Source organism: Hesperophylax consimilis, chromosome 12, assembly GCF_061612785.1.
Source record: "Hesperophylax consimilis isolate HC1 chromosome 12, BYU_Hcon_1.0, whole genome shotgun sequence".
Taxonomy (NCBI): Eukaryota; Metazoa; Arthropoda; class Insecta; order Trichoptera; family Limnephilidae; genus Hesperophylax; species Hesperophylax consimilis.
This window is the reverse complement of record NC_142847.1, coordinates 19,477,482-19,498,572: the sequence shown is the minus strand read 5'-3', so window position 1 is coordinate 19,498,572 and position 21,091 is coordinate 19,477,482. Positions and strand designations below refer to the sequence as shown.

Here is a 21,091-nt window from a genome sequence, read left to right as displayed (position 1 = left end):
TTTGCATTAGAAGCGCGTTACAAAATGATATTTTTTTATAATGGTTTTCAAATAATTTTTTTCTTTTGCCTTCTATACATTTCAGGAAACGGAGATACATTTTCTAAATTTCATTTGAGTGCCAACGATTTGTTCGCTGACCATTACTGTTTAATCCGTGACCTAACAATATAATAATATTTTTGTTAACATTATTTTTTAGACGGTAAAATTTCCCTAAAAGGAAGTCTGTTGCATATATTTTCCATGTGGTTTGAACAGTTGATATTGATCTATTGTAATAATAACAATATTACAATAGATGTCAATATCAACTTGGATGAATAATCGAATTGGATGATTTGTATAGCGCCTTCGCCTGGTTAACGTATCTGAAATGAAACCATAACTTTAAAAACTGCCCCCAACTCTAGAATATTACTTAAAAAATAGTTTCTTAAGACTGTAAAGTAATACTTTATTAGTTTTAAATGCCGAAAAACACGCGAAAATTAGCGTTATCGTTAAAATTTTAAAAAACTTTCTTTAAAATTCGCGTTATCACATACGCAAAAATTGCAGGTCTATGTCAATAACACGTTCGAACCGTTTTTCTCACAAGAATCAGAATGATATTACAAATTTATAGATAGGTAGTGCTTGTATCGGGTCAGAGTAAATCAAGAGTTGGTGTGAGTCGTTTGTGTGCCAAGAAACACGGCCAAGTTATTTCTATTTGAGAAGTGGTGTCACTTTCACTTCGTTATATCGTTTATTTTCTGTGAATTGAGTTATCAGATTGATCTATATAATGTCGGAAGGTAGCCTATTTGTGCAATATGCAGCGGCCTTGTGCGGTTGGTATTTTGGTTTTAATATTATTTTATAAATCCATGAACACTTTGTTTTATTTTGAGACAAAGATTTTTCAGTGCGCAATTAGTCAATCAATATTTGATTTACAATAAAAATATATAAATTTGTTTTAGACCACTTTGATTTTAATTACCTGATGAAGAAAGGGTGCTTCCGAAACCGGTAGAGTGTAATTAAAATTAAAGTGGTCTAAAACAAATTTATATATTTTTATTGTAATTGGCGAGCCACAAAGTTAATGCTTATTACAAATATGCAATTATTTGATTATCTTTAAATAACAAGTATTGAAAAACATATTGAAAATATAATACAAAAACGTATGGTTTCACGTACACCTATTACTAAAAATGTATAGTTTCACGTACACCTATTAATAAAAATGTATAGTTTCACGTACACCTATTACTAAAATAAAAACGTATAGTTTCACGTACACCTATTAATAAAAATGTTTATTTTCACATACACCTATTACTAAAATAAAAACGTATAGTTTCACGTACACCTATTAATAAAAATGTGTAGTTTCACGTACACCTATTAATAAAAATGTATAGTTTCACATACACCTATTACTAAAATAAAAACGTATAGTTTCACGTACACCTATTAATAAAAATGTTTATTTTCACATACACCTATTACTAAAATAAAAACGTATAGTTTCACGTAGACCTATTAATAAAAATGTATAGTTTCACGTACACCTATTAATAAAAATGTTTATTTTCACATACACCTATTACTAAAATAAAAACGTATAGTTTCACGTACACCTATTAATAAAAATGTATAGTTTCACGTACACCTATTAATAAAAATGTATAGTTTCACATACACCTATTACTAAAATAAAAACGTATAGTTTCACGTACACCTATTAATAAAAATGTTTATTTTCACATACACCTATTACTAAAATAAAAACGTATAGTTTCACGTAGACCTATTAATAAAAATGTATAGTTTCACGTACACCTATTAATAAAAATGTATAGTTTCACATTCACCTATTACTAAAATAAAAACGTATAGTTTCACGTAGACCCATTACTAAAAATACACAAATTGTAGTAAAAAAACGTTGTTTTTTATTGGTTGATTTTTATATGTGGATATGAATACAGGGGTCTGGTGAAGTTAATATTCTGTATATTACAGTTACTTCATCACTGGTGTACCAAGGGATGCTGCAAGGATGGTCTTCCCCTGTCTTTCCTAAACTTCTCTCGGGGGAAACTGGCATCCAAATAACGAAGGTGGGTCCATAAGTTCATAAACTCAAAGTTCTGGTCAGAAGTTAACAGGAATTACCAGTACTTATCTAATTTTAGTTAGGTACAAGTCATATAGTGCACATTGCATCTCACACTTTTCAGCGGGTGATGTGAAAATAATCAAACCCTTTAGGCTTAACATCTATCGACGGACGGTGAAATTGCTCATAGAATTTCCGAGTGCTTCCGAGGTATTTTAAATCTGCTTTATATATTTTCTATTTTTGAAGTTGTCAGAAAAACAAATAACAAAATATTAAAAAAAGTAAGATAATAATATTATGATGTTCAATGATTTAAAAAAATATCTCTAAACAGTGTAAAACAAAGTCACTATCTAACGTCATTTCTAACGCTGGGTAAACCCTATGAGATACATCAAAATAATGCACAAAAGAATTGTAAATCTTAAAAAGGCCTACAGAAAAGTACCCAATGGTATATGTCTTCTCCTAAGCAAAATGGTGCTGCCACACGCAAAGCTCACATCAACAGATAATATAAAGCACAATAGCGCTCGCCATACAATCCCATACAGACCCGACACACGTAAAAAGATAACGCGCTATAAGTGTGGTTCTGAACTTCGCTAACCGAATTTATTTTACGTAACCGCTCCCGACGCGATATTAGAAAAGTTATGCGTCCCCCTCTCCGCCGTAAAAAGGAGAGGGGGTCATTTTAATTACGGAGCTACCAACTAAGTTCCGTGTTCCCTTTGACAGCCATGACATAAGCAGCCTAATAATGCATTTCTTATTTATTATGTTAGCTCATATCGTCTCATGTGTGCTAGTACATTTAGAAACATAAAAAAAAACTTTATTTGGCAAACATACTTAACATATATTTAAAATATAAATATAATCGATATTTGAATTTGAAGTAAACAAATTTTCGCCCTTTCAAAGTTAATCATATTTTTAATCTCAGTATGTTTATATGGTAATATCATTCGGTTTTTTGATAAAAGTTGGACGGCTTGGACGAAAGTTTATTTTACAATAATTTATTATATGTCGCTTTCGTCGATCGGCGTGCGAACTGCGAATTTCCTGATTCGACGGAGAGGTTATGTCAGGTTATGTGAAAATGCGCTATTTACGCGCAGATTGTTTAAAATCTAAAAAGTTTATAAATAGCATTTATAATTATATAGTTGGCGGCATCATCATCTGAGGATGAGCTGTCCAACAGATCCAGCAATAGGCGACAAGTATCATCCATTTCGAAAACGTGCTCAAGCTGTCAGTAAGTAAAGTTGTCACTTTGACAGATGAAATTATGTTCCTCGGCCGCTCTCGAATTCAACTGACCCCCTCTCCTACCATAGGAAGAAATATTTGATAGCGTCGTGTGTCGGTAGAAAAGATGATGCGCTGTACATTAACTTTTGATGTGAGCTTTGCGTGTGGCAGCACCATAACTCCAAGAAACCCCGGGTACACGACGGCTAGTTTCTAAATAATAAAATTTTAACATCAAACGTGGAAATTTTGACAAATGAATTTAACGAAACATTATGACTCAAAACTTCCATAATTTTGAAATGATTCCAAGTTTTGAAAACACTTTTCCGTTTGTGTTGGGATTTACTACGAAAACTGTTACTTCACTTTTTATGCCGTTTACATAAAAAAAAATATTAACCTTCAACGGCACGGAGTAAACTTTCCGATTTATTAAAAATCTGGTAATATTATTCGTATTTATGACTGCAGGCCAAACAAATGAAACAGACTTCCTAACAAAGTATCTGTAAAACGCGAATATGTTATTAGGACGGTGGAACACGTGTGCATGAAAATAGTAATTTTGTCGTATTTCGTCATTATGTTTATCAGGAAAAGAACACCTGCGTGAACACGTATTCAATAATTCGATTTCAATAAATCAGCCATACTTATTTTTCTATCTTAACTAAACATTCCGCAAATTTGCAATCCTACATTTTGACAATTTTTAGGACTTTATCCACGGAATCAATTATATTGGAGACAAACCGAGAAAAATAATTATTTCTCCTTCCATCTACGAACAAATCACATACTTGGCATTTCAGAAAAAAAAACTTTTACGTGTAGGCAGGCCCGGTTAGATCGGTCCTTAAGAGGCTATAATGGATATGATGTTTGTGGCTAGTAATGTCCTTTCTAGGCTTGAAGGGTTAGGTGTAGTTATTTTTTTTTTTAATTGTTAAATTTTTTTTTAAATATTTTTTTTTATTTAGTTACTATTTGAAATAATTAGGTACATTTTTGTATGACACATGAAATAAAATAAATATATAAAATTAAAACAGATCATTGAAGTCCTCCTCACTAGGAGATTCTGTGCTGAGGGGGACTATATATGTTAGTATACGTTTTCAGCGACTAAGATGTTGTTTTAAATATATTAGCTAGTTCTTCTTCCGATATTTCCCTAAGCCAAGATTTGATGTCCTTAATGTAGTTATTTTTCGTTTTCATTTGTTTGATGTTGAGAGGGAGTTTATTATATAATTTAATTGCTAAAAATTCTTTGAATGAAAAAAGAGTTTCTTTGTCCAAAGGTAGAATTACATTTAGGAATATTTAGCATGTCTGTTTGCTTGGCTCTGGTTTTATGATCGGGAGAGGGGTTTGCCTCTGGTTTATTTTTTAAGTGATGAACTAGAATATTTTAAGCATAGATTTTTTGTAAACTTGGAACATCAAACAGATTAAAAATATCAGTAGTTGGCGTCCTTACGGGGAGCTTTAATATGGTCTTTATGATCCAATTTTGAGTTTTCTTTAGTTTTTTAAGATGGTTTGATGATGCTGAGCCCCATCCTATTATTCCATATTCCAGTAGAGAGTGGCATAGAGCATAATATACTCTCTTTAGATCTGTAGTTGACAAGATATTTCGTAATTTTTTGAAGAAATAGATGAGTTTTGTTAGCTTTTTTGAGGTTCCTTCGATGTGTGCATCCCAATGAAGTTTGTCGTCAATTACGATCCCAAGATATTTAATTGTTTTAGTTTGGACTACATGCGGGCAAGAACATTGCGGATATTTGTTTAGACATTCATGTAATTTGAGTGTATGCTCATTCGTTGGTTGACCTCTTTTGGTTTTAGAGAAAGTTATATATTTAGTTTTACTCACATTTAATGTAAGGGAGTTTGCTTTTAACCAGTTTTGGAGTACAGTCAGACCTTGCTCCGCTTTTTTATGTGTGCTTGTCCAATTTTGTTCATAAAATATAATGACAGTGTCACCTGCAAAGCTCATTATGTCTCCTTCAATGAGAAGACTCATAAGGTCATTAATATAAATGAGAAATAGTATTGGACCCAATACGCTTCCTTGAGGGACACCGTACTTGATTGATAGAGTTTTGCTACTTTTTTTTTACCAATTTGTACATACTGCTCTCCTCCAGTTAAGTAAATTTTAATTAGATTTAGAGTTGTTTGTGTTATTCCATTTTTTTTTTAAAAATAGTATTTCATGTTGTTGTTGCAAAACTTTCTGAATAATTTAAACCATTGAAAAGTTTCGAAAATTTAGATTTTGGGTAAACCATATGACATTTTTTTAGAATTATGTAGGTAGGTACCTACGTGAAATTATGTAAGATAGGTTCAGACACGGAATAAATAGTGTTATTCTTACGGGTAGAGAAAATGTTTCTTCTGTAATTTGCATTAAGTAAGCAGCATACCCAAATTGTTGTAAAATAATAATGTATATGTTTGCAGCATTATTTTACAAAAACTGTCAACATTTTCCGAATTTCACCTTAACTAATGAAATAATTGTTCTAAATAAAGAGTTAGAAAAAAATTGGCATAGAAAACAAAAACGCTGTTTGCTGTTAATAATACTTAATAATGCATTTATCTTAGAAACGACCAAATGAATTATTACTTTTGATACCAAAGAATTCAACAATTTATTATTTTCGCGATATTTTTCATTTATCATCATGTTATTATTTCGTGCCTTCATGTTTTAACACCAACCTCATTCCATATTATAACAGCAATGATAAATGTACAAATGTCCAGAAAGTCGTAGTAAAAGCGGGAAACTGGTGAATCTACTTCACACTTGGAGTCATAATTGTAATTTGACTATTTTAGACTTGTTGTTTCATTTTGTGTAAATCGATTCCGAAATTAGATTTTTTTAATATAAAATTTTAAAAATATCGGTCGCAAAGGGGTTAATATCGACTGTTTAATGTATTTTTAAATGCGTAGACCTGTCTTATAAAGTTTTTAACCCTTTAGTTGCCGAAAAAATTGAAAAATCTAAAAGTTCAGACCGAAGACCGTTCAACCAGTTTATACTACGAGTTTTCGATTTTCGGGTATTTAACTTATATTTTATTATTGTTTTGTTTCAGGAGCAATGTTCCTGGCTGGCATCCCTGATAGCTTTGGGAGGTCCTCCAGGCTGTCTCCTGGCGCAGTACCTGGGAGACATGATAGGAAGGAAGAAAACCATCCTGCTGGTGGCTGTCCCAGGTATTGTGGGATCGGTAATAATGTATAAAATGCTCACTAATATCGGTCTAATAACATGTCTGTTTCTTCTTTCCTGGTTTGGATAGGGGCTCTTAGCACACGATATAAGGCAAAAAGAAAACCTACTGCCGCTGGTCCTAAATCAGAACTGGGCGAAGATTTTAGCTATAGATAATAGAAACCAAGTGAGATATTATATGAAAGCGTAACCACTATCGCCGGGCTACTATATAACTGCACGGAATCAGTAAAAGTTTTGCATCAAATTTTTTAAATTGATTTTTTTTTTTTTTTTCCTAAATCTTTACACATAGAAAGAAAGGGTTTTAGATTAAATTAACTAGAATAATTAGAGATAAATAAAAGATCCAAACATAACCCTAATTAATAATCAAACAAAAATTATCAATTCTCCCTTGCTTAATATTTTCAAAAAACCCAAACAATATAATTCCTTAACATAATCACCCACGTACCAACAATTAAGGAAACCCTTAGATCATTAATTTTAACAGGTGTGCAAACACTGCTGGATTCCCAAATATTTTGGTTATTCCAATTCTTAATGAATCATTTTTGAACATTACAGAAATTTAAATGGGTGGGGATAAATAAAATCATATAAATAAGTCGTCACCGTGTGGACATATCCACAGTTTGATAATGGCCTCAAAAGCCGAAACAGCTGTCACATTAAAAACTGTAAAAATAACAGAAATACTTGCAGAACTTAATAATTATTATAACAATATTAAATTTGATTTATTTTAAATTTATTTAAAAAATTAAATTAAACACCAAAACAATAAATAAAATATTTTTAAATTGAGATTATAAAACAAAGGTGCAAATTAATAATATGCTATAAAACATTTAAATTCATTAATTTAATAACCCGATTTAAAGAGAAATATTCTCGGGTCTAACAGGGGAGCTAGTTTACTAATACTTAAAAATAATAAGGGTACTATGTAATTAAGTAGGTACCTTAAATATTTGAAATATTGGATATCACTGGAGCCATTTGTGCAATATATTTACATTTAACATATTATTTAATTGATACTATTCCTCAAAACATTAATATGAAAACGAAATTTGCATTTGCTTACTGCGGCTTAAAGCCAATGAATTCACCTAGATTGCATCGCTTATGCCATATTTTTAGGTTATATAATTATGACACATTTTTTGGAAAATGGCAAAATATGACAAAAAACCTCTCCAGTGGATAAACGAATAAGTAAAAATATAGCAACATACTACATCTGAAAATCATCAATTATATATCAATTGGTCTGTTAGATATTATGTACAAGAAATTTAAAAAAAATTATGATTTTTTATTATTTAAATGAATTAAACACTTTGTTTTTATTATTTTTCGAGAGCAAAATATGCACCAAATATCTCTAATGTGAAGTTAAACAATTTTCACATCCGACATTGTTCATTGAGATCATCCCATCTCTATTAAAAAGTCATTATAAGGATCATTATTCGCGATAATGAAACGAAAGACGGTATACCAAAGGCTGGTTTTGAATATCAACTTTTAATCAGACTGTTAGTTGTAATCAGCGAAAAATGCTGATCTAAAAAAGATTAATATGTGATTTTTATGACAAAATTGATATGATTGTCATTGATGAGTGTGTTTCGTCAGTATGGCGCGATCAAGTAGCAGGCCACCCCAAGGATGAATTTAAGTCCCCCGGGGTTTCTTCGTAGAATAATGATTTCGATGAGAATACCAATGTATACAAAAACATATAATGTCCACTAATATATACTTTTTAAAAGCTTGTATTTTTATTGGTATGTATAAAATTTCGATTATATTCTTATACATTAATTTATGCAAGTACCCGCCGGAAACCATGCGGTGGACTTGCTGTAATTTTCTTAGCCCGGATACTCGTAATACAAGCTGGAAACTAGTGAATCTATCTCACTCAGAGAACCCAAAATACTTAATTTATTGGTTTGGATTTAAAAGTTATTAAACAGCTGATGTTAACCCCATAGCGACCGATTTTTTTTCAAATTCTACTTGGCGATCCACTACGTCATGTAATATTTTAAATTGAGCCGCTATCAATAACAACCTTTACGTAGATGGTGATAAGGTTTAAATTCCCGCTTAACACCATCCGCCTGTTTTGATTTATGTAAGAAAAAAAAATTTCAAAAAGTGCCTTTTATTTTATTTTGTGGATGTTCAGGCATAAATATTTAATTTTTTTTCGATCATTTTATAAATAACTTAATTTGCCACGTTATACAATAAAATTATAACCGAAAATGGGTTCGTAAGTAGGAGATTTTGAACTTTAAAGCAGTTTTCATAGGCCTTTACATTATTTTTTTCTGGGCTTATAAAAAGACTTATCTAAAAAATACTCGATTATTTCAATAGCCAAGATGTATTCTTCTTCTTCTTCGATGGCGCTACAGCCCATATCGAGCTTTGGCCTCCTGCAACAGTCGCCTCCAACTCCTCCTGTCCTCAGCGGCTGACTTCCAGTTTGTCACCTGGAGAAGCTGTGCTGCATCCCCTCTTACCTCATCTTCCCACCTCAGTCTCGATCTTCCCACTTTTCTCTTTCCACCTGGGTGACCAGTCAGAATTCTTTTTGGGACGCGTGTATCCGGCATTCTCTGTACATGCCCAGCCCATCTCAGCCTGAGGAGTCTCATGTATTCTAGATGTATTCTACTCGCAGTATTTAATTAAAGCATCTGAAACATTTCTAGGCGACTAAATTTTCAAACCAAAAACACATGATTTTGCATTACTACGTATGGCATCGCCTTAAAAAAAAACATCTTTGGACTCGATTAATTGAAAACCAAAGCTCATATGTAAAAAAATTATACCTCAAAATTGACTACAAATTTGACGTAGATTCAACAGTTTTTCGCTTGTACTACGAGGTTCCAGGCACCGCGTATTGTACTATAAGTACTATTATGTCTTTTATTCAGTTGTGCAACTGTTTTTAAATGTTTTAAACATTTCCGAAGACTGTGTGTAGGTGTAGAGGTGTCATAGTGAAATGAAATCAGATTAAATGCTATCAAATACCGATTTTTACTTGGCATATTATTGTACTACAACTTAGCTTTATAAGTAGATAGGTACTTAATAAACAAGACGTATCACAATAAAGCGAAAAATAAAATGACAACGTTTCTAAGCCGGACGTCAACGACATTCTGAACTTTTTGAAAATGTCCACTTCAAAAACACGTTTCAGCATTTGATAAAATTATTATGACCGTTATTTTTTTAATTCAACTTGTACAATTTTTTTTATAACATTACACGTTGGGGTCGAAGTCGTTATAATTGTACCGTTTGCAGTGAAAAAAACCTTGTAAGTGCGTTGTAGGAGATGAAAAACATATCGATATTTTGACGAACTACATTAAGGCTATGATGGTAATCAAACGAAACATAAACAGTGATAGATACTCTCTGTAGATCCTGATTGTTTCTAGAAATGGTTTAAGGCGTTTTAAAGATCGCACGGAGAAAACTTACAGAAATTAAATACTGTTAATTTAATAAAGATCTTGTCAAATCATTCCTGTTAAAAATGGGAATGCGGGCCTATAACGAATAAATTGATAGAGTTTCTAACAGCGTATTAGTTAAAACACGTGTTTATAGATACTGACATACTCTTATTGTAGCATTCTTCTATTGTGAAAAGAACACGGGTTCTAGATAGATTATGAAAAACTTATATTTTAACAAGAATTTAGCATTCTGTCACTTTTTTAACAGGATTGTATTTCTCCGAGCAGATCTGAATAGCTAGGTAATTCCCAACATTCCTCTAACTCATCTTCTTTTGCTTCTCCACTCCCTTCCACTGCACAACTTATCCCGATTGCTATATAAAAAAAACAAAAGGTTTCCGGAAAACACGTGAATCAAAAATTCACCAATACAAAACAATAAAATGTTTTTACAAATATGGAAGTTTGGTATGCGTATTATTATTATTAAAATTGGGAAATACGTCGCTATTCAATCAAACAATCAAATAAATATTGAAGTTTGGTATGCGCGTTATTATTATTATTGGAAAATGCGTTTGATTGAACTGCGACGTAAAATATCAAATCGATATCAATTGATAAAACAAGAATTATATTTCTGCTACGAATAATTACAATTCGATATCATCTTGACATCTATTAGATAAATCTGTCGGTATCTGTCACGAAGTTGATTAATTCGTGATCTGATAAACCCAACTAAATCGTATTTAGTTACTTACTCATTCAAAGTAATATAAACGACCTAGCCTTTGTTAGTACCACTAAATTGGAACTGATTTTGCCCAGATTGTCAAATAAGGTTTTTCAACTATTATTATGTCGGCTCCATGACAAGACATTGAAGAAATGTGATGAAGAGTTAATAAAAAGAACAAACAAAAAGAAAGCAAGCCTAAATAATAATAAACCTAACCTTACCTAATCGAAACTATTATTTTATTTTCTGGTTTGTCTCTGTTCTGTTTTATCATGTTTATTATAATGTATGTACATTAAAAGGATTTGTCACATACTTATTGATTGGTATTTTTTGTGTTAACACTTTTTTGGAAACTTTCTGTAAAGAATGTGTGACGATGAGCTAATAGAATATTCGAGAATGTTCGCCCATGCAAAATGCATCGTATTAGAACCTAATAGCGAAGCATCGTAGGTACGGCGCATCTACCTACTCGCTGGATTATTCTCGAGGTTGCGGGTTCAAATACTGGCGTGCGCAAATAAATTTTATTTGATTAATTTGTATTATTCCACAAATCACTCATTTAAAATATTATATATTGTATGTTTTGTCGTACGTTCCAGAGTGGAAAATACTCTTTTTATTCAGAATTGAAACGTTGCATGAAATTGTTTTGGCTGTGTTTGATGACCATATATGAATAGTCAGATACTTCCCCACCTCCTTCTCCTCCCCGCTATTTTTTTCCTTATAACCTACCTCAATTGCGGATGCAATGGTCTCACTGGCTGGGGGCAGTTGGGACTCTGGTGCGGTTTCACATAAAATCATTTCTTAAAGAAAATTATAAAAATTTTGATAAAAAATATCAGCATTTTTCAAAACCAAAGATTGTTTTGTCGTTTTACTTTACAAAACCTTTTGCTTTATAAATAAAATAATTATTTTACATAAATTTTTATTTATTTTATTTATTATCTTTTACAGCGATAATTATTTACTAATTACCTTCCATTTATCGCTATATTATTAGGTTCCTACTTATTTGTCTATTTTTATAAATATCTTAATTTTGTACACTTTGTATCCTGATGAAGAAACCTTTGGTTTCGAAACGTGTTGATTATTTTTATTATAGTGGTTTAAACATCATAGTTAATCTTAAGCTTTAATTTATGATTAAAAATTACTTGTAGTAATTTATTTTTACTAAAAATATATAAATATTTAAACATCTTAAGAACATTTAATTGATGTTTTTAAATGAAAAATTGACTTATTAATTTATTACTCCCTTGATTATGTAATAAATAATATAAATAATGCCCTCGTCTTCAACAATATTAATTAAAATGTAGTCCATAATCTGTAAAGTTAAAACTGTGTTTAAACACATATTTAACCTTTTTTTTTGTTGTTTGTTTTTGGGGTGTTATGCCGTGTTGCGCTAACTCCTTCTTTAGCCGACGTTTCGGACAGCGTTGCAGTGTCCATCATCAGGGCAGATCCGGTAGATCCGAAGATGTGTGTATCTACCGGATCTGCCCTGATGATGGACACTGCAACGCTGTCCGAAACGTCGGCTAAAGAAGGAGTTAGCGCAACACGGCATAACACCCCAAAAACAAACAACAAAAATGCTTTTGGCCGTGAGAATCTAAAAACATACACCACATATTTAACCTGATCGCTATTTCATATAATATGAGAAGTTGCAAATATGATCCATTAAGTTTCACAGCCAAGAATGGCATTTTCAATTTGAAAAATATCACAACGACACCTCACATTGCACTGTACATTATTTAGCGATTGGAAATACGGATTAATAATATTATAATGTATAATGTATTTCGAAGAATGTACATTTTATAAAAATAAAATAATTTTCTTCTTTCAGGGAATGATGGTCGTCGCGAAAACTCCTTTCCTGATGTTTATATCCAGATTTATATGCGGAATTTGTGGAGCCATTGCAGTCGTTGTAAGTTTAAAAAAATTCAGTAATTAAGAAGAATCTATAAGCCAAAAATGTGTATATTCTTGGTATACCTTATATTGTAGGTAATAGGCATGAAAATCGCTTGACAAACGCAGTCTAGAAACGTTCGATTTCAAGCACAAAACTGGTATTTATTTATTTTGTAAATAATTTGATAAGAAAACAAAAAAGTTAATCAAGTGAAACTGTCACAGACAATCTTAGCTATAATACAGTATTTTTAAAAAGTTGTTTCATTTACGCGTTCATACATTTGTATTGAAAAAATATTTTTTTGTAGTTTACATTTATATTTTTTATTGAGTAATCTATTTTTTATTGTTTTCTACTCAAGAGAAACGATAGGAAAACCTTCAATTTTTCTAAAGCATATTTTTTGGTATTCATAATATATATATTTTTTAATTTGCTGGCAACCCGGGCGTTTATTGCAATAACATAATCATAATTAAAAACATGAAAGTGACCCGCCTTACTAGAAGATTTCTGTTCTGAGGCGGGTACATATATATATGCTTATACATACACATACATATATACAAATATATACGTATATTAATATATACATGGAACATTCCATATATAGTTACATAAAAATAGGAATTTTAAATTTACATAGATGCTAGCGTATAAATCTCATAATAATAACATAACAAAAAATAGTTCAAATAATAAATCTTTATAACAATGTACACCAATTCGTTATAAAGATAAATCAAAATAGTGATTTAGCATTAAGCTTCGCCTTAATATTTTTCACAAGTTAAACATTTAACTTAACAGCATGTTTGTATATGAAATGGTATAAGTACTTGGAAATTGATTCAATTGAAAGAATAAAAGCATACATATCACAGCTGGGAATTATTTTTAGTGAATGCTGATAAAAAAGAAATTTTCTGTTTTCATTGGAAAATTAATTATTTTACAAAAACTCATCACTAACACCATCACTTTGAATATACATATCTCTCAGATTCTGTAAATCTCGCATATAATAAATAATAAAGTTGATTCTAAATGTAGGGAGTCTATGATACCAACCGTCCTCTAAATGTTGTAACCAATTTTTGTAAAGTAATGAAAAAGCTATGGTTAAATATAAAATCTTTGCATTTATAAGTACCATTATTAAAAGTATCGAATACATTTTTTTTACGAAAACACTGTTTCCAGGCGGACGGTAGGTAGCTGTGCTGGTGTTACATCTGATTTCCTCATCTTATATATATAACCATGTTGGCGTTTTCATCATCTTCATGTTTGTTGACCATGTATATTGATTTCCTGACCTTCATGTTTGTTTACTATGTATATTGATTTCCCCACCTTCATGTTTGTTGACTATGTGTATTGATTTCCTCACCTTCATGTTTGTTGACTATGTGTATTGATTTTTTTTACCTTCATGTTTGTTGACTATGTATATTGATTTTCTTACCTTGATGTTTCTTGACTGTAGGTTGTGCTAGTGTTACTTCATAATTGTACGACTTTCTTATTTTCATGATTACTTAATTACGTAAGAAGTTCCATGATTGATAAGGAGCTTTTTGAAATCATGCTAATGCCAAGTGCAAGGTTTGAGAGGATCTCGACCCTCTAAGCAACATTCACGGAAGCGATAAAGATTTCACACCAAGTGCACACAAATCAGCTGAAATATGCCTTTGAAGTAGTCAATACGTACCTAAGAATCAATGTTTTCCATAACTCAATACGAACATTTCTTAGAATGAATAGGCATAATTGTCTGTAGTTATCTAATATATAATATGAACGTTTCATCAATTGAGTAGGCATTTTTACTTGTAGTTCTAACAATATTTTAACGACTTTCAAGGTTTTTGATCACACAATATCTAATAAATAATCACATACGGGCAGCTGGTACACAGTAAAAACTCATTTAGGTAGATTTAAGATAATGCATATGAATTCCTTGTATTTTATCTAAGAGAAGTTTTATCAATTATCAACTGAAAGATTTGTAATCTGAGTAGGTACTTAAAAACCCTTTGTACGTATAATCAATTAAAAATTTTCCCGGTATCTCGATTGGTTTTTTTTATGAATACTTTGTTTTATATTCTTGGGTTTCTACGTGAAAGTTTTCAATTTCAATGACGTTTCTCTATCTATATGTTTTTTCGTTTCATTTTTAATATGGCTGCCATGCAGAGCTCTTTTGACGCGTACAATAGTAGTTGGAATGAAAAAAAATTGTTCATCATTCAATTTCAATCCTTATTCATTGTCACCGGAGGCTATTCAAAAAAACACTATCCGGCCTATACAGAAACAGAATTGTCACACTCTAGTCACACATAAATAAAACAATATAAACAATTAATGGACGATGAAGACAGGTAGGCAATCGTATTACCTTTTATTTTCTCTGGAAATGTATAATTCTGATTTGAGAAACGAAAAATAATAAATCTAAATAAATATACACAATACACATTTTCAAAGATCGCATAACGATCCCAAGAGAATTTCGACTATTGCAAAATATAGTCAGTATGCTATACTAAGGAGTTGTTTGAAATTTGCATGAAGGATTTAGCATTGTTAAGCACAAGGCTAGCATGGACGCCTTAAAATTGTCAACATTGCTAGGATAAAAGTTTTTATTGAGGCAATGCCATACGTAGTAATGCAAAATCATGTGTTTTTGGTTTGAAAATTTGGTCGCCTAGAAATGTTTCAGATGTTTTAATTAAATACTGCGTGCAAAATACATGTTGGCCTTTGAAATAATCGAGTATTTTTTAGATAAGTCTATTTATAAGCCCAGAAAAAAATAATGTATAAGGCCTATGAAAACTGCTTTAAAGTTCAAAATCTTCTACTTAAGAATCCATTTGGTTATAATTTTATTGCATAATGTGGAAAATTAAGTTATTTATAAAATGATCGAAAAAAATTTAAATGTTTATGTCTGAACATCCACAAAATAAAATAAAAGGCACTTTTTGGCCCTGTTTTTTTCTTGCATAAATCAAAACAGGCGGATGGTGTTAAGCGGGAATTTAAACATTATCGCCATTTACTTAAGGGTTGTTATTGATAGCGGCTCAATTTAAAACATTACATGACGTAGTGCATCGCCTTAATATAATTGGTGATTAATCGACTTCTAAATTTACAGTACATATTTATGGTCATTTATGTTAAAAAAAAACATTGTTTAGATACTTAAATATTACATATAATCCGTTTTGACGTAATGCGATGTTTTTACCAACGTTAATTAAAAAATATATCTCTATTTAAAATTATCGACATATTGACGCTTGACGTACTAGCGATGACGCTGATAACTGAGTTTTATTGTTTTTTTTATCGATTCTGCTTAGTTGTCGATGCGGCCATGCAAGGTTCTCAGTTTTTTAATACTGGATAACATTTTTTCTCATTCAGGAAGGGTCAATATACATCGGCGAAATATCAGATAAGAAGATCCGTGGTACCCTGGGCAGTTTCATCACGGGGAGTGCCAACCTCGGCAACCTGATCATGTACGGAGTTGGACCATTTGTATCCTACGAAACCATCAACTGGATCTGTCTCTCAGCGCCTGTGATCTTCCTACTGAGCTGCCTCTGGATACCGGAGTCCCCCTACTATCATCTCAGGAATGATAATTTGGAAGAAGCAGGAAAGACAATGATGAAACTAAAAGGATTGAAGAACACTAAGGTATGATTTTTTTAAGGTTGTGAGAGTACTCTTCTGTGACATGGATTTTCCCCTATTCGTTGCCATGTCATGTTTCACAGCTTAGTGTCCAGTTATTGTTAACAGTTTGTTGTTACCTAAATCCCCTTTAACTATCGATAGCGTGTGTGGGTAAGTACAAGTTCAGTTGACCCTTATTATATTTACCCCGAAATCGTTAAGTTTTATGTAAATATATAATGAATATTTTAATACTTTACTTGCAGACAATAGATGAACACTTGCAGCAATTACAAATGCAGGTGCAGAAGGATATGAAAAAGAAGACAACGTTCAGAGAACTACTCACTAAGAAGGAGTACAGGAAAGGAGTAATTGCTATGTTTGGTAAGTTGATCTAAACAATTTCATTTTGAAATGAACATACCATAAACCAATTAAGATCTGTTAATTAAGAAGTCAGTTGAAGTCAATTATACACACCTACTATAATGTAAGCAGAGGAATAATATACAGAAAAGGATATTATAAGAACAGTGAAAATACTAAATTTGTATTGTATACTAAATTTAGCCAGTTTAAGTTGATATGTTTTCAAGGTGTTGCTATCCAAAAATACTTTGGAAAAAACTTAGAGAACTCACTAGAAAAAGCGCTACTTAGTATTAACATATTAAACAAATGCCTAGTTAAAATATATTAACAGTAAATATATTTTTAAAACTAGTAACATGATCTTAAGCTAACCGAAAAGAAAAATGCCGTCTCATAAACCATTAAAATAAAAGGATAAAACCCACAAATTTCAGTAGTGAAAAATAATCGATTATCCAATCCAAGCCGCTCGAAATCGCCGTTGAAAGGCTTATTTTTGAGTCTAGTCGAATGTCCTTAATTACATACGCCAAACGTCAAAAGTCATGTTCACTAGAACAACAAGTGGGTTGAACCAATAGTTGAGTTCGTTGAGAATATAGGCCCTGGGATTTCATATCGGTAGTAAAAACTAGTAGAAGAAAACTATCCCACTAATTGGCGTATTTGGTAGAACAGTTCATCTTCTGCCAGCATAAGTAAACAAAGGATTATAATTTAGGCTAATCCGGTCCCGATTAAATTATCTTTTAGATGATATTACACTCACGTCACGCATTTAAACGACTTACAAATACAGAATAAAGTAATAAAATACTTTTTTAAGTATAACCCAGATACATCCAGCAAAAAAGTATACCGTGAAACGAACTAATAAACGAACTATCAGAAAACTGTACTAATATAACATTATGCCTATTAATTTACAAAATCCAAAAATGATTTATACATACAAACAGAACATTTATAAAATACATAACAAGTAAATTAACCATTGACCAACAAAGTCTAGACAGGGCGTGTGGATGTTAAAGATGTCGCCGAAACCAAAATTATCGGTTCTATGAATTGGACGACCTTAGTTAGTGCCTTATTTCGCAGTCAAAAGATGGATCATTGCTTTTCAACTTGTTGGTCTGCAATGACTAAATTTGACTTCCAAGATATTATACTTTCGAAACGAGGCAACTACCCATCGGCGGGCCGAATTGTTTGACCGAATTTGTAAGCCACACTTATTTTTATAATTATACATAATTATATACTAATTGAAAAAAAAAACTGAAATTGGTAAAGGTAACATCTTCATAAGAGTGTACACATAATATACAATCTCCTTTCCGATAACCTGAAATAGAAAATGGAAAAAAAAATAATTTAGAAAAATTGTTTAAGCTTAAGATTAGTGAGCAAAATCAAAATGAGCTTGTAAATAAATATTACTTAGGTAGTAAATTATAATATTAAGATATTTTGAATGTGTACTTGAAGTGTGTATATTTCGTGTTTAAGTAATGCATGTATATTTTTTTTAAATTCATATAAATAACATACAGTTGAAAATGTCTACATCTCGTAAGGTGTTATAACAATAATGTTGATTAGATCATTTTTTTTATATCGCCATTTTCGTGATAAAATCACCTCATGGGCGCTTAACAACTTAAAGTGTTGTGTAATGTTTTGCAGATTAATGAAATTTGCCCATTCTTAGATTTGTATTGTGATATACTAAATAAAAAGTTCGATCTGGTGTGGCGTTCAGGGTAACGAAATGCAATCCCTTTTAGCAGGTATGATGAATAAACAAGTCAGTTCACAATTTTGAGGTATAAGAAAAACGCACTTATGACTAATGTTGGGTATAACAAATGTTTTTAATTTATATTTTAACTTCCTTGACGGAAATAATCATTTTAAATAAAACTTCCAGGATTGAAGATATTACAACAGCTGACAGGAACATTAGCCATCCAGGCCTATCTGGAAACTATATTCAGGGCAACAAGCATGAAGATATCAGGACCTACTGCCAGCATTATCTATGGAGTAATACAATTTCTCGCAGGTACCATCAACATTATTTCCTGTCAATATTAGTGTTTCTATAATGGACAGACGAAAGAGAATTGGAAGGTGAAGAATTTTAGGAGAGAAAAGCACTGATATCTGTCTTCAGGCTAAGGACTTCAGAAGAAGTTCTGTGAGTCATATTGGAAAAAAAATCATAAAGAAACACGCTTTACTTCAACTCGTAATATAAATATTGCATTCACTAGCAGTTGGAAGAATGTACGTATGGGGGGTTTAGGGAGTTCAAACCCATCCATCAGCCTCAGTATTGCGTTGACAAAAATAGTACTGATATAATGCATTCCTGGAAAATACAAAAATATTATTTGCACCATCCTCTTTTATCAATGTGATGTAAATTATAAGCTGTAAGTAGAGAACCGAAAAAACTTTCTGAAAAAATTCCAACCCCTCAATACGTTCTTCTTTGCCCCCCCATGGTCAAAACCTCAGGATCTAACCCCCCATGTGAAAGCTATAGCTACGCCACTGATATTTGGGATTAGTTGTTTTGTACGAAAGAGCATTTTTTTAATATTGGCAGAAAAATTGGAACAAAGAGTAAGGAAGCAAGAGAAATAAGAAGATTGCATGAAAGGTAGAACTTGAAGTAAACAATAATTTTCATCTTTTCCAGGATTCGTAGCAACTGTCCTGGTAGACAAGATGGGAAGAAAGCCACTACTCCTTGTATCCTCTCTGGGAACTGGGATTTCCCTAACTGCAGTAGGAGTCTACTTCTATATGCAGGACGTCCTCAAAGCAGACCAAGCGACGATGGAAGCCGTCTCCATGCTTCCTATCGTCGGCATCATAGGATTCAATGTCTTGTTCGCCATTGGAATCGGAAACCTTACATACGTCTTACAGTCTGAATTATTCCCCACCAATGTGAAGAGTGTTGCTTCGTCATTCTTCACCATCATTGGAGCAACGATGGCATTCTTTGTGGCAAAAACGTATCAAGGACTTGTGGACGAAATTGGAGTTCATAGTGTGTTCTGGATGTTTGCGTTTGTCGGCTACAGTGGAGTGTTTTTTGTTTATTTCTATATACCGGAGACGAAAGGAAAGTCTTTGGAAGAAATTATTTTAAAATTAAATAGGGCCAAAGGTGATAAATCGAATAAAAACGAAGTACCTTTAATGGATGAAATAAAAGTGTAAGATTGTAATTATAATTATGCATTTAAAGTAGGTCAATTATTATTAGATTTATTATTTATTTATTTTATAACAATGTAATGAAAAGTCGGAGTTTGAAAACGGTATTAAAACGGCACGTAGGTAGACCTACAGATTATGAATAAAAATTCTTATACGTGTTTTAATTTTATTTCTAACGTTATCAAACATACTAATTTTGGTTGTCTGTGCGTCCTGCGTAAGTTCGGTTTAATGAACTAATATTTTCATTGAAAATAAGCGTGATTTTCAAAACTCGAACTAATTGTGTGAAGAACTCAGAAAAGCGATAAAGTATCTACTTATAATGTAGTTAATATTTTAAAAAGAAATAATTTTTTTTCAAAAATTGGAACTGATTTGTCGAGAATTCAGACCGTGAATTTTAACTAATCTGCGTTAGTTACATTAAAATACAACTTTATTTAAATTATTATTATTACAGAAGTATTTATTTCTTCAACAAATGTATTCAATGATTATTAATTAATGAAGTAATTTACTAAGCATTATAATATGCCTACATTGAGAAAACTTACTGATATGAAATAATGTTAATTTATCAAAAATCTGGCGAAATTATCCGTTTTCCTGTCAAAAACGGGACTGTAGGCCTGTAAGAAATGAATTGACAAATTTCATAAAAAACTATCAGTAAAGCATGAATATGTTATGAGAAAGTCGGAATACGTGTTCATAAAAATTATAATATTTACGTATCTCGTCCATTATATTTATACGGACAACACGTGTTCAGGTATATTTCGAATGACTAATGTTTTATCAGGAAATGTTGATGCAGTCACATTTTAAACAGTATTTTAATAAAAACCGTACTCAATTTTCTCCGTGTATCAGAAAATCCCTCACGAATTTATTT

The 21,091-nt window shown here is 31.6% G+C and overlaps 1 protein-coding gene across 2 annotated transcripts; it reads left to right on the top strand.

Annotated features, from left to right (window-relative positions):
• Nucleotides 1-676: 676 nt before the first annotated feature.
• Nucleotides 677-20,220, top strand: LOC149419292 (facilitated trehalose transporter Tret1-like). 2 transcript variants are annotated; one of them, XM_089637763.1, is made up of 8 exons: nucleotides 677-836; nucleotides 2,020-2,117; nucleotides 6,517-6,651; nucleotides 12,793-12,876; nucleotides 16,321-16,599; nucleotides 16,845-16,965; nucleotides 18,887-19,021; nucleotides 19,664-20,220. In XM_089637763.1, the coding sequence occupies exons 1-8, from the start codon at nucleotides 791-793 to the stop codon at nucleotides 20,191-20,193; spliced, it is 1,428 nt and encodes a 475-aa protein (XP_089493889.1). In that variant the 5' UTR covers nucleotides 677-790; the 3' UTR covers nucleotides 20,194-20,220. The 2 variants fall into 2 exon arrangements, with proteins under 2 accessions (XP_089493889.1, XP_089493890.1); XM_089637764.1 differs by lacking the exons at nucleotides 677-836; nucleotides 2,020-2,117 and having other exon boundaries at nucleotides 6,537-6,637.
• Nucleotides 20,221-21,091: the final 871 nt, after the last annotated feature.

Excerpts from the sequence above, each read along its gene's own strand:
- LOC149419292 (XM_089637763.1), top strand. The coding sequence starts at position 791 with ATGTCGGAAGGTAGCCTATTTGTGCAATATGCAGCGGCCTTGTGCG. Across the intron at positions 12,877-16,320 it reads GTGGAGCCATTGCAGTCGTT|GAAGGGTCAATATACATCGG; the intron begins GTAAGTTTAAAA and ends TTTCTCATTCAG. Across the intron at positions 16,966-18,886 it reads AGGAGTAATTGCTATGTTTG|GATTGAAGATATTACAACAG; the intron begins GTAAGTTGATCT and ends TAAAACTTCCAG.